Source organism: Polyergus mexicanus, unplaced genomic scaffold (genome assembly GCF_030449975.1).
Source record: "Polyergus mexicanus isolate NDT 795.1 unplaced genomic scaffold, iyPolMexi1.0 SCAF_7, whole genome shotgun sequence".
Lineage (NCBI taxonomy): Eukaryota > Metazoa > Arthropoda > Insecta > Hymenoptera > Formicidae > Polyergus > Polyergus mexicanus.
This window is the reverse complement of record NW_027223327.1, coordinates 1,580,991-1,592,433: the sequence shown is the minus strand read 5'-3', so window position 1 is coordinate 1,592,433 and position 11,443 is coordinate 1,580,991. Positions and strand designations below refer to the sequence as shown.

At 29.6% G+C, this 11,443-nt stretch overlaps 3 protein-coding genes across 8 annotated transcripts; 1 reads left to right on the top strand and 2 right to left on the bottom strand.

Annotated features, from left to right (window-relative positions):
• Positions 1 to 42: 42 nt before the first annotated feature.
• Positions 43 to 716, bottom strand: Tim8 (translocase of inner membrane 8). The gene is made up of 2 exons (XM_070299490.1): positions 418 to 716; positions 43 to 340 (listed from the first exon to the last, which is right to left on the bottom strand). The coding sequence occupies exons 1-2, from the start codon at positions 532 to 534 to the stop codon at positions 173 to 175; spliced, it is 285 nt and encodes a 94-aa protein (XP_070155591.1). The 5' UTR covers positions 535 to 716; the 3' UTR covers positions 43 to 172.
• An 18-nt stretch (positions 717 to 734) lies between these two features.
• On the top strand, positions 735 to 5,616 carry Pasha (partner of drosha). 5 transcript variants are annotated; one of them, XM_070299472.1, is made up of 7 exons: positions 735 to 798; positions 2,676 to 3,152; positions 3,338 to 3,421; positions 3,593 to 3,977; positions 4,055 to 4,326; positions 4,462 to 4,898; positions 5,058 to 5,616. In XM_070299472.1, exons 2-7 carry the CDS (start codon positions 2,708 to 2,710, stop codon positions 5,388 to 5,390), a joined length of 1,956 nt encoding a protein of 651 aa, XP_070155573.1. In that variant the 5' UTR covers positions 735 to 798; positions 2,676 to 2,707; the 3' UTR covers positions 5,391 to 5,616. The 5 variants fall into 5 exon arrangements, with proteins under 5 accessions (XP_070155573.1, XP_070155578.1, XP_070155577.1 ...); XM_070299477.1 differs by lacking the exon at positions 735 to 798 and adding an exon at positions 1,228 to 1,297 and having other exon boundaries at positions 2,687 to 3,152; XM_070299476.1 differs by lacking the exon at positions 735 to 798 and adding an exon at positions 1,249 to 1,297.
• A 1,015-nt stretch (positions 5,617 to 6,631) lies between these two features.
• Positions 6,632 to 11,417, bottom strand: Rilpl (Rab interacting lysosomal protein like). 2 transcript variants are annotated; one of them, XM_070299034.1, is made up of 6 exons: positions 10,550 to 11,417; positions 10,290 to 10,431; positions 10,055 to 10,182; positions 9,253 to 9,623; positions 8,914 to 9,012; positions 6,632 to 8,853 (listed from the first exon to the last, which is right to left on the bottom strand). In XM_070299034.1, the coding sequence occupies exons 1-6, from the start codon at positions 10,859 to 10,861 to the stop codon at positions 8,730 to 8,732; spliced, it is 1,176 nt and encodes a 391-aa protein (XP_070155135.1). In that variant the 5' UTR covers positions 10,862 to 11,417; the 3' UTR covers positions 6,632 to 8,729. The 2 variants fall into 2 exon arrangements, with proteins under 2 accessions (XP_070155135.1, XP_070155136.1); XM_070299035.1 differs by having other exon boundaries at positions 10,314 to 10,431.
• Between the last annotated feature and the right edge of the window lie 26 nt (positions 11,418 to 11,443).

Here is an 11,443-nt window from a genome sequence, read left to right as displayed (position 1 = left end):
CAGAAAATGCAAAGATATTTTGTACATGTATTACTTTATTATATATTCATAAGTATTAAATTACAAATATAAAGATAGCTTTATCATTTTTTATAATCTTAAGATACTATTGTTATACATATAGCTCATTGTAATTTTAATCGTATACCTTAACAATGTGTTCTATAAAATCTTATTTTTCTATAGCGTTTATGTATTGTCCAAAACGACTAGTAACAAAGACAGAAACATCTATAAATCTATTGACACAATTGTTTATGCAAGTTTCTGTACGTCCATCCAATTTACTTCCTGGTTTATCCACACATTTCTCCCAACAAATATCGTTGAACTCGTGAATCTAAATAAAAAATATTTTTATAAACGATATTTCTATGAACATATAAAATTCATGAAAAATGTATGCATAAAATTTACCTGTGCATTAAGTTGCGCTTTTTGCTTTTCGACCATCAGAAGTCCTGCTATTTCGGGATCAATTCCTTTGGCATCATTGGCATCATACAAAGAATTGTTATCAAACGAATCTGCCATATTTTAAAATTGCAGCGATCGATTTACAAAATCTTATTGCGTATGAAAATATGGATATTTGCAAAATTTACATGCGGCAGTTATCGATAAATCCTAGAGAAAAGAAATGAAAATGGAAGACAGTGCATGTGCGTGTGTTACGACTTACGAGATACGAGATATCAGATTTTCGCGCATGCGTGTTTGCGTAACAACGTGACCCAAGACCCAAGTTTTGGAGGAGCGAAAGAGAACAAAACTCTTGTTACAAAAGACATATTTAGAGTAAGTAAAAACGAATAAATTATATAATAATATTTAACTCGTGCGATATATGAATCAAAACAATGTTAAACAGCAAGAAATTAAGTAATGTTTAGAAAACATTTCATACTCATAGACCCAACTCTTACAGAAGTGGAAGTAAATGCATATTATATTTGTTCAGAATATATCAAACGTATCGATTGGCTGTTGGATAGAGAATTTCTAGGATTCCCAACAGTTTTTTGCAATAACAGTGAATTAGTCGATTAGTATATTCAACAGTTTGTTATATAATAATGACAACCTAATTACTCATAATGGCTACTTAACTCGCAAACGATCTAATCTGATCAGTTTTTTTTTCTTAACTGTATTCGTGTACCTCCTTGTGTTTTGGTTTCTTCATGATATAATAAATTACATTACAATCATAAAAATAATCTGTATAAAGAGATGCCTATAGAGATTATGTAGTTTCATGTAGTAGGAGATGGAACTAAATAAAGATTAATAATGGGTAAGCAGTGTACGTTTAAATATTTCGTTATCGTTGATGATATGGTGAGCAATGCAAGTCTTTCTCTCTCTTTTTAAATCGATTGCGTAAGTGTAATGTGATCACAGTTATTGTACTTGTAGATTACGATTATAATGCTAATTTTGCCAATATTTATAACAACACAGGTGAGGGTGAATTTATATATATATAATAACTCATTGACAGTTACAAAGTTTGAACAAGTTTGAAATATCATTTCTAATAATTCTGATCAAATAATTATAGTATTTTATACAATTAATTAATTTATTTCAGTAAATATTCAAAATGTTTCTCATCAAAATCTAAACATTTATTGATGTAATAACAAAAGGAATGCCATACGTTTATACTTATACTTCAAATCTTTGTAATTGTATTGATGTATGCGTTATTATTAAAAATTCTTAACTTGAAAAGATATTAAGATTAATAAAATCTTTAAAAATGTATAAGAATTTAATTACTATTTTATTTCAATTTTGGTTTTTTATATAGTAGGAAATAATTCTTTATTCAAAGAAATTTTAATTTATTGATAGTTTTAATAGTTTTCTGGAAATGTGCAACAAAGTTAATGAAATACCCTATATATATATATAAAAAGATCACTCATTTCGTGTAGTACACCATATATGTAACCAACAGTATTGCATAAGTTTACATATCTTATATATATTTAAAGCATATTTGTGGACACATAAGAGATTTTTTGTATGTATTCAGTAAACATAATTTTCAAGTGTACGTTTGTCTGCTGAGCCGAAGACCAAGTATACGTTTTTAATTAGCACTATCGCAGAACTCCAGCTAGTAACAGGTTCAATCTCTCAATGTTGTTCTTGTCTAGATCTGGAGTTTCAGTAATGCGATGGAACTCTCAGTCACCCAGAGAATCTGATGATAAAGTAACGATTTACTTGTATACAATATACTCTCATGGATACGTAATAGGCCCCAGACTGCTAACACTAATGCAAATGTTCAATTTTTATTGCCATTTGTGTGGTTTCAAATTGATTGGACTTTGGTGTCATTGGTGGAAGTGGTGTGGCCATACAACGTGCTTAATACGTATTAATCTATGGATTTAAGTTTACTAGATATTTGTTATTATTAGCTATATTTACCATTAATTTGTATACATTGTATAATTACAATTTTATATATGTGTGTGTATGCAATTGTGAAAAGTCAATACTATTATAAACAGAACTCAGATATTTAGGTTCTATAAATCAGATGCTTTGTCTGGCAGATAAATAATAGAAAGTAAAAGGATAGGACTATTCTACTGTTATTTGTGTAGCAATTAGTTGTCACCTAAACATCTGAGCTTTTCATTCGCATTTTATAGTATTTTAACAGATACTTCACCACACATATGCAATGGAAGTTACTGCAGAAGAGACAACTATGGAAGTTATAGCATCAAAAGATAGTGAAAATAATCAAAATCAGAATACATTGGATAGTGGAGCAATTTCTTGCCTACAAAGCGAGATTCAAAATTGGGAGACACCATACATAAAGTCAACAGAATTAGATCACAGTATTATGTCTTTTGGCATGCCGGATGATAGTCATTGTAGTGATACTATGGATGGAGAAAACGTAATTGACAAAGATGCTTTATGCAATGGTTCATATCAGGGAACTCCAGAACATAACATAGATATGAATACTACTTCTGACGATTTACGACAATTTGACGTGCTAGACGATCTAGATCGTCATCCAGAACAGAATGATGGTTCTGATAGTGACTCAGATACAGATGAGAGTATGGATTCTGATGTGCCGGATGAAGAAATTGAAGCAATGCTAGAAGAAGGTAATGTTCCTACAGGTTCGATGAGTGAGATAATTAACTTTATGTTTTCGAAATTAGGAAACATGTTTTTGTTTTTGAATTGTTCTTTATAGCAAAAAAAGTAAGATTATTTGATTATTCTTTTTTTTATGTAGTGCACAGAGTTGTCAAGTGTTTATTTTCTTATTTTAATTATTATGTATTAGGTCTACCCGAGGAATTTAAAGGAAAAAGAAGAGACAAAAAAGATAGCTTACCCTATGAGGAAAAGGAGAAACTTGTTTTAGATGGTATGTAAGTATACATATAGTATATTATATTATATAAACTTTGTAAATTTACTATTATTTGTATATATCTATTTACATATATCTATTTGCATATATCTAATTTACAAATAGATTATAATCTCGGTATTGTATTATACAATTATTTTATATTCATGTTGCTCTTTTTTTTAGAGATTGGGCATAATCATTTTGACGTTCTCCCTGAGGGTTGGGTACAAGTAACGCACAATAGCGGAATGCCATTATATCTTCATAAGCAAAGCAGAGTTTGTACTTTAGCAAAGCCGTATTTTCTCGGTCCGGGAAGCGTCAGGAAGCACGAAGTTCCTGTAAGTGCCATACCTTGCCTTCAGTACAAAAGAGCTTTAATAGAAGAAGAAGAGGAGCAAAAGAAGGAAATGGAACGTGCACCAAACACCGAAGCTTGTAGTCTTCCCAGCGCAAAAATTGAAACCATACAAGAGAATCGTGCGGCTCATTCGTTAGATAGCGAGCAGTTGAGGAATTATTGCCAATCTTTGTTTCGTTTCAAATCTATTAAAGTAATGAGATTTCAGTAAGTATCAAATATGAGATGGCTATATTATTGGGAAAAATTTGCTTTATTGATATTGACCAATTTTATTATTTTAGATCTTGGTCAGCGCGTCGGAAATTTACGAAGAATAAAAAGCATCGTAAGCAACTTGAGCGTCCAACTTTACCAGATGGTACAAAATTAATAACTTTTCCTGTCAGTAGTTCCAGTACAGCTGGCAGTGGAAGTACTGCTGGTGATGATAATGGACAGAGACCTGCAAAACATTGGATAATGAATCCATCTGGCAAAAGTTACGTCTGTATTCTTCACGAATACGTGCAACATGCGCTAAAGAAACAACCGACATATAAATTTAAAGAATTAGGTATAATTATACATTACTTAATCATGCACAAAATGTATTATACAAATGTGTTATATGTTTAATATTTATTATTATGATATCAAGTTTATTTGTAAAATTTATTACTAACATAGAATCGTTATATTTTTATTACAGAAAACGCGGCGACACCGTATTCCGCGGTAGTTTGTATCAATGACATGGAATACGGAAGCGGATTTGGTAGCAGTAAAAAACAAGCAAAGGCAAATGCAGCTCGGAAGACACTTGAAATCTTAATTCCTCAGATGAAGGATAAAATTTCCGGCGATAACAGCGGAGATAACGGATCAAATAACGCTAGTCGTACGATAAAAGCGTCTAGAGGGAATTCCGACGCAGATCTCTCGTTCTTCGATGAAATATCTATCACAGATCCGCGTGTCGCAGAATTTTGTGCGAAAACTACAGAGCCTTCACCGCATGCTATCTTGATAACTTGCCTTCAAAGAAACTATGGTTTGGGAGATATGCATATTAATTATTCAGTAAATACGTTGAAGCATCAACGAAATGAATTTACAATGACAGTTGGAAAACATGAAGCTACCGTCGTAAGTCTCCCTCTACTTATTATAAATAGAATAATAAAATAATGTTAAATAACAAGAATTGTATACATATGTTAAGGTATTTTATATATTTATATATTATTTATATATTTTTGAAATTATTATTATAACATGGTAATAATATTTGTATATATTTTATAGGTTTGCCGTAATAAGAAAGATGGTAAACAGCGAGCGGCACAGGCGATACTGCAGCTTATACATCCACATATACAGTCTTGGGGTTCCTTGTTGCGTCTTTATGGATCGCGAAGTGTAAAGTCTTTTAAGGAAAAGAAACAATTGGAACAAGAAATAACCCTTTTGCAGGGTAAAGCCGCCGTTAATCAACCGAATCATGCTATTTTAGATAAACTTAGACAAGAAATGAAAAAATTAGCCGAACAACGCGAAGCGATACAACCTATTGGTAAGTTTGTACCACCAGATTTACCAACAGGATCCGCAGCTAATTTAAATAATGTAGATTTATAAAAAATTAGTTTTTATAGAGAGGTTTGTGTAGAATAAAGAATATTAGCAAGAAAAAAATATATGAAAGAGATGTGAGATATGTGTATAATACTTTTTAGAAATTATATACATATATATATATTTGCCTATAATTATATGCTATTATAATTTTTATATGTATAAGTACCTTTATACTATCTTACAATAATCTTATATAGCTTTCAAGTATTTTTTTAAGTTGCTGAAAAATTAGATGTGTGTACGTGTCAAAATTGAGATATAAGGTTAGGTGATATGATAAATGCCAAGTATAATGTTGTTCATTTCTTTATTAAAAATGAAATATACAACTATCTGGAAAGTCATGTCTATCTGAAAATGCATTTACAGTAAATGTTAAGGCATTTTATATATGGTGCCTAGTATACTGCATACAATCTTGATAAAAAACTGTTCTATTAAATAATTCAAGATAATTCGAATAATTACGATTTTCATGTAATCTTATTTAGAAAATGAACATATAGAACAACGTACACTGTTTAGTTAAAAAAGATCAATTTTAATACATAGATTTATAGATCATAAATTTTATATTAAACATATATAACATTTCATTTGAATTTGATTACAATAGAGACTGAATAATTCATACTTTACTTGTTATAATTATATTCATGTATGATACAACACTTATATATGACTATGATACTGCCTATGTGAGCATCAGTTTGAATTTTGATCATATAAATCTCATTGTAAATATTAAATCATTTTCAATTATCAAATTACGAAAAAAATCGTTTAGTAATTTGTTCATGTCTGTCAATGTATATAAATGTTAATATATATATATATATATATATATATATATATAATTATATATTATAAAATTAGCTTTCATACATAGCTAAAAATGTGATGTAAATGCAAAATTAATAAAATCATGTTAGAAATTAATGGAATATATTTATATTTCATTATGTGTGCAATTAGAGCTGCACATGAGAAGATTGAAACATGTACTGCACATTTGAATCAAACTTTAATCTCGAGCTAGGATATAGTTCTATATGAATAAATTATTATAATTATAAGATTGTAATACATAATCTCGTTTCCAGAAAGATACTATTTATTTTTTTTACAATTTACTAGATTTTTATTACCTACTTATAATATATCATGGACAACATTTTAACTTGTCACATTTATGTTATTGTTTTACATTTCTAATCTTATGTCTAAAAATCTAAAATTATTGATTATAGTATAGCTATATTGAGTATTGGGAAAAGGGACAAATCTATCTGTTATTATATCATATTTGTGTTGTATAAAGATATTAAACAATTTTAAATTATCCCATTCAGGTCAATAAAAACTTATTTACATAGCCATTGAACGAACAAATATATTTATATAAATATCTTAATATTATTTAACTCGTTCAAAAACTGATGTTTTTCTGCAAAAAATTTTATTTTCTGTCTTGGCTATTTTACTAGTATAAAAATCTAAAAAAATGTTTAGAGATATTAATATATATAAACGAATCTCTTCCACTGTGTGTACAGTGTAATTAAAATAATTTAATATGGATTCAATCTATATTTAAAAGATATACTCATAAAACACTTTCAAAAGTATACTGTTTGGTATAAAATGGATTATATACTGATATGCATATACATGTGATTCCATTACATTACAAAATATTTTCAATGGAACTAGAATAGCTATCTATATCTTTCAAATATATCAGATTTTATAATACTGTGAGTTTTATAAAATGTATTATGGATGTTTGAATTATCATAGCTATGAATCACATTCATTTTATTTTGTTATAATCTGCATTATATAATTCATTCTACATTCGTATTTTATTTGTTGAACTCGTTTTTTGGGAAATGTCACTTTAAATTATTTAAAGTTGATAAGTAATATTGACATAGACATTACAAGTCCAAGTAACATAACAATTATATTTTGCACTTGGGAACAGTTAATCTTGATATAATATTGTGAGATAAGTCTCCTATAATCATCTAGACTTCCCAAATCTGTATAACTTTCATCTTGTTATATATCATTGCAGTAAGATTTCTCTTTTGATTACTTATTAACTTTATATAGATAATTTTATAAAATAATAATACATCTTCATTTTATTATTTTTTAGTTACTTGGATATTGTGATATCCTAGTTTGCTATATATAAAAGTGTGTTAATAACTTTTTAATTATATCATCATGTATATTTAAGAAAAATAACACTAATATTTCTATACGAACATATCACATATTGAAATGATTATACAGCTAAACAATTTGTTTTATGAGTATATTTACAATTGCAACATGAAAAGGAAATTAAACTCATATTTATTTTTATATTAATAAGTGGCACAAATTCTGAAATATATTAGATTCCATATCGTTTATCCGCAAATTGTAAATAAAATAGAAAACTTGAATACAGAGATATGTCATTGCTTATAGTTATAAGTAGTATATAAAATGTAAAAACAAATGCAATATAGAAGTTTAACATTATCTGCTTTGACCAAATGCATTTTGATACATTAAATGTACGAAATAATATATTAAAAAGCAAATAAGATAAAAACTGATAAGAATGTATAAAAACTGTGGTCAAGATAGAATTTATTAAGAGAATTATATTTTCTTAAGAGAATTGTTGCTTTGATTGTAAAGTTGCAATGAATTAATAACGCATGTCAATAGAATAAAGTAAATTATCAAAAGATAGAATATAAATCAAAAAGTCATTAGTAAATAATAATCAAACACTTTGGTATCATACAATACGCATTTAAACCTACACGCACTTAGTACTTTTATAAGAAATTAGGAATGTACTTTTCTATTTGTGCCATTATCCTTTTTACATGTATCACAAATATTCTATACATAAATTGAATCTCTAGAATTTCATATCTAAAAGGAGATATATAATAAAAAATAAATAAAAGCTGCATATGAGCAAAGTTATGTAATATACTAAGATCGTGTAGCTAAATGTACATTGTTCTTTTATGCAACTATACAAGTATATACATATAGAGGTTTTTTCTTTTGTTATAGGTTCATACTTAAATTTTCAGTTGCTCATTTCATGCACATCTATCTATTCACTATGAACCAGGTCTTAATAATGCAATTATCTTTGTTATAAAGATCCACATATATCTATGTTAAAATTGTATGCGTACCGAGCAATTACAATGTGTAATGAAAATGAAAACGTATATGAAAAGTATATTTGTAAGCAACGTCATACTTGGTTATTCGATCCAATTATTTAAAATTATCCAATGTTTTTGTAAGAAAACATTATATAGACGTATCACAGGTACTGCTACCAGATAGGGCCATCTTTGAAAGACTAGAAAGACTTCGTCTGGGACTACTACTTCCGAGAAAGCTGCTGCTAGATTCCGAGAATATTTTTCGGAAGCTGTAAAATTAACACATATTACAAGTAATAAGAGATGCATATGAGGTGTTGAATACATACAATTTACGAATTCCGGATTCCGAGGACTTCTTCCAGGGTGCATCATCTGGTTCATAAGGAAGTGGTCCTTGCACAGGTGCATCTTTATCATCCTCTGGACTGTGAAATAATATAAAAATAATATAAATTTATTTTATGCAAAAAATCATTTTTTTTGTGGCATATCTATATAATTTATACATATACAAACATTATAATTACATATATTATTCGAATAATATATCATATATGTAATTATATGATATTTCCGTACAAATTTTATGTAATTATATAATTTTGTTATGTAATTTAAGTTATGTAATATACTTTATATAAAATTGTTAACGTCTAACAACATACATTTCAGGTTTTGGTCGGTACAATTCTAGTTCGTCCTCGAGATCTGAAACTCTTGCTTTCAATTCATTTCGTTCGTGCAAAATCTCTTTAAGCTCGGCAGTCGTAAATCTGGGTCTATCAGGATCGTCCAAGTCATAAATTGCTTTATTCGTTAAATCAGGACAGCCTTGTAATTTAGTTAAATCCTCGTTTTCTTTTTTAGCCATGCCAAGTCGGCCCCGGAGATTTATAAGTTCCCGGTTCTGATCTTGCAGTTGAGCTAAAAAGTCGGCCCTCTCCTCTACTAAACCTCGGGCTTGCATTTGCGCCTGTCGTTGTTTACGTTTCAGTTCCCGTCCAACTACAGTAAGCTTTTCTACCTGTGCAGTCAACTGTACAGTACAATAAAATTGAATGTCTATTCTCTTAGTAGCTTATAAAAATATATTGTAATATTGTAAAACATGCAGAAACATGAATGCAAACTAAAAAAGACATAACTATTATGTAATTAATATTAATTCTCAAGTACAGGCGTGCAATTTCTCAGCAGACTAGACCTTGTACATTTTAATGCATAATAATTTTGTTAGCAATGATTCCAATCAGTTTCTTTGTTTTTATTCTGCCATTATCTATATTTACTGTGACAAACAATTCTTCTCAGTCATTGGTCAATTATCTTGGAGAGATAGTATATATCAACTTTCTATCAAATTGCATGTCTATATTTGATAGTCAAAACGAAAAATTTAACGATAAAAAAATTTTTCTGTCTGTGTACATATAATTGAGTTGTATACAGATATAAGTACCAATTTACATTTTCAATTTCTGCAGTCTTTTGCGATAATTCTCGATCTCTAGCGCGGATCTGATCTCTCTGCTTATCTATCATGGATCTTAAATGCTGCAGAACTGCGATATCAACTTCTTGACTAGGTGTGATAGCTGAAAATTAATACAGATAGTCATTTCATTCATTTGTTAATATTTAACGAAATATTTTAAAAACCATTGGATTAGTAAAGAGTTAAAGTGGTAAGTGGTGTTAGTACTTGTTTGTTTACTGCTGTACTGACTATCACTTGATTCTTGCAGAGCTTCAGCTAATCGTCTATTCTCTTCCTGTAATCTAGTAACCATGGCTACTAAGTCACGGGACTCCTGTCTCCAATGTTCTTCGATTTGTTCCAGTTCCTACAAAATCCAATAAATTTAAAATAATGGGGGATATATTGTACTATCAATCAAGAGTTCATGAATTATACAAATTATAGCAAAATTAATATTACACTGTGACAAATATAACGAGTACCTTTTCAAATCGTTGTCTATCCTCAGCTTTGCCAATCTTGTCGCTCTCAAGCTGAGAGATCTTAGCGCTAAGCTCTTGTACCGTAGTATTTTCACGTTCATTCTTAATAGCAAGATTTTCAAGTAACTCTAAAGCATTGATTACCTTTGGCATAAGATTAGTCACTGACTGTGCTCCAAACAAATCTATAAGCTTTTCACATTCCTTTCCTATCTCTGACGCAATGTCATATACATCGACCACTGACACGTCAGATGCAACAGAATATTCTTCCATTTTGCAAACTGCGTTACTTCTCAGACAAAAAGGCATGAATACAACTTTTGTCGCAGCGCGCTTTACGCATAAACCTGCTCAATGTTAGGAAAAAAGAAGTCTCATAGAGATTTTCTGGTCAGAGGAATTTCACCTTTCTACAGATCGAAATCTTGGATTTAAACGTCTCTACGCTTGTTATTTATGCTTGGAATTGTGTACATATAGGATAAAATTACAAACATCACAGCCAACTATGAAATCTTTATGCACGCACTAGAAGATATCGAGAAAGAAGGCTTCTTCTTAGAATATACTTTGGATAAATACACTTGGAGTTTATGGTAATAAATTGCGTAATTTAGGTGTGGCGTTAATTGTCAAAATAACAGTTTGCTCCGCAATCATGCGGTGAACGTTTGCATCGTGCACTCGTCGTTTTTAGATTGAACACCAGCTCGGAAAGTATAACATGTTCCGATGGGTGATATCATAACAAAATTCTATTCAGAACGTCATATTTAAATTCCGGTCGCATACATGGGAGGCGCGGAGCAGATGATTGAGATTATTCACGGTCTATACGTCATAACGTCATACGTGTGTGCGTGCACGATGACAAATTCATTGAGTTCACGA

Bases quoted from the DNA above. Each gene is read 5' to 3' on its own strand.
- Rilpl (XM_070299034.1), bottom strand. From the start codon at position 10,861: ATGCCTTTTTGTCTGAGAAGTAACGCAGTTTGCAAAATGGAAGAATAT. The intron at 10,432-10,549 runs GTACTCGTTATA...TGGATTTTGTAG, and splicing joins ATAGACAACGATTTGAAAAG to GAACTGGAACAAATCGAAGA. The intron at 9,624-10,054 runs GTAAATTGGTAC...TGTACTGTACAG, and splicing joins AGACTGCAGAAATTGAAAAT to TTGACTGCACAGGTAGAAAA.
- Tim8 (XM_070299490.1), bottom strand. From the start codon at position 534: ATGGCAGATTCGTTTGATAACAATTCTTTGTATGATGCCAATGATGCC. The intron at 341-417 runs GTAAATTTTATG...TTTTTTATTTAG, and splicing joins AAGCGCAACTTAATGCACAG to ATTCACGAGTTCAACGATAT.
- Pasha (XM_070299472.1), top strand. From the start codon at position 2,708: ATGGAAGTTACTGCAGAAGAGACAACTATGGAAGTTATAGCATCAAAA. The intron at 4,327-4,461 runs GTATAATTATAC...TTTTTATTACAG, and splicing joins ATATAAATTTAAAGAATTAG to AAAACGCGGCGACACCGTAT. The intron at 4,899-5,057 runs GTAAGTCTCCCT...TATATTTTATAG, and splicing joins GAAAACATGAAGCTACCGTC to GTTTGCCGTAATAAGAAAGA.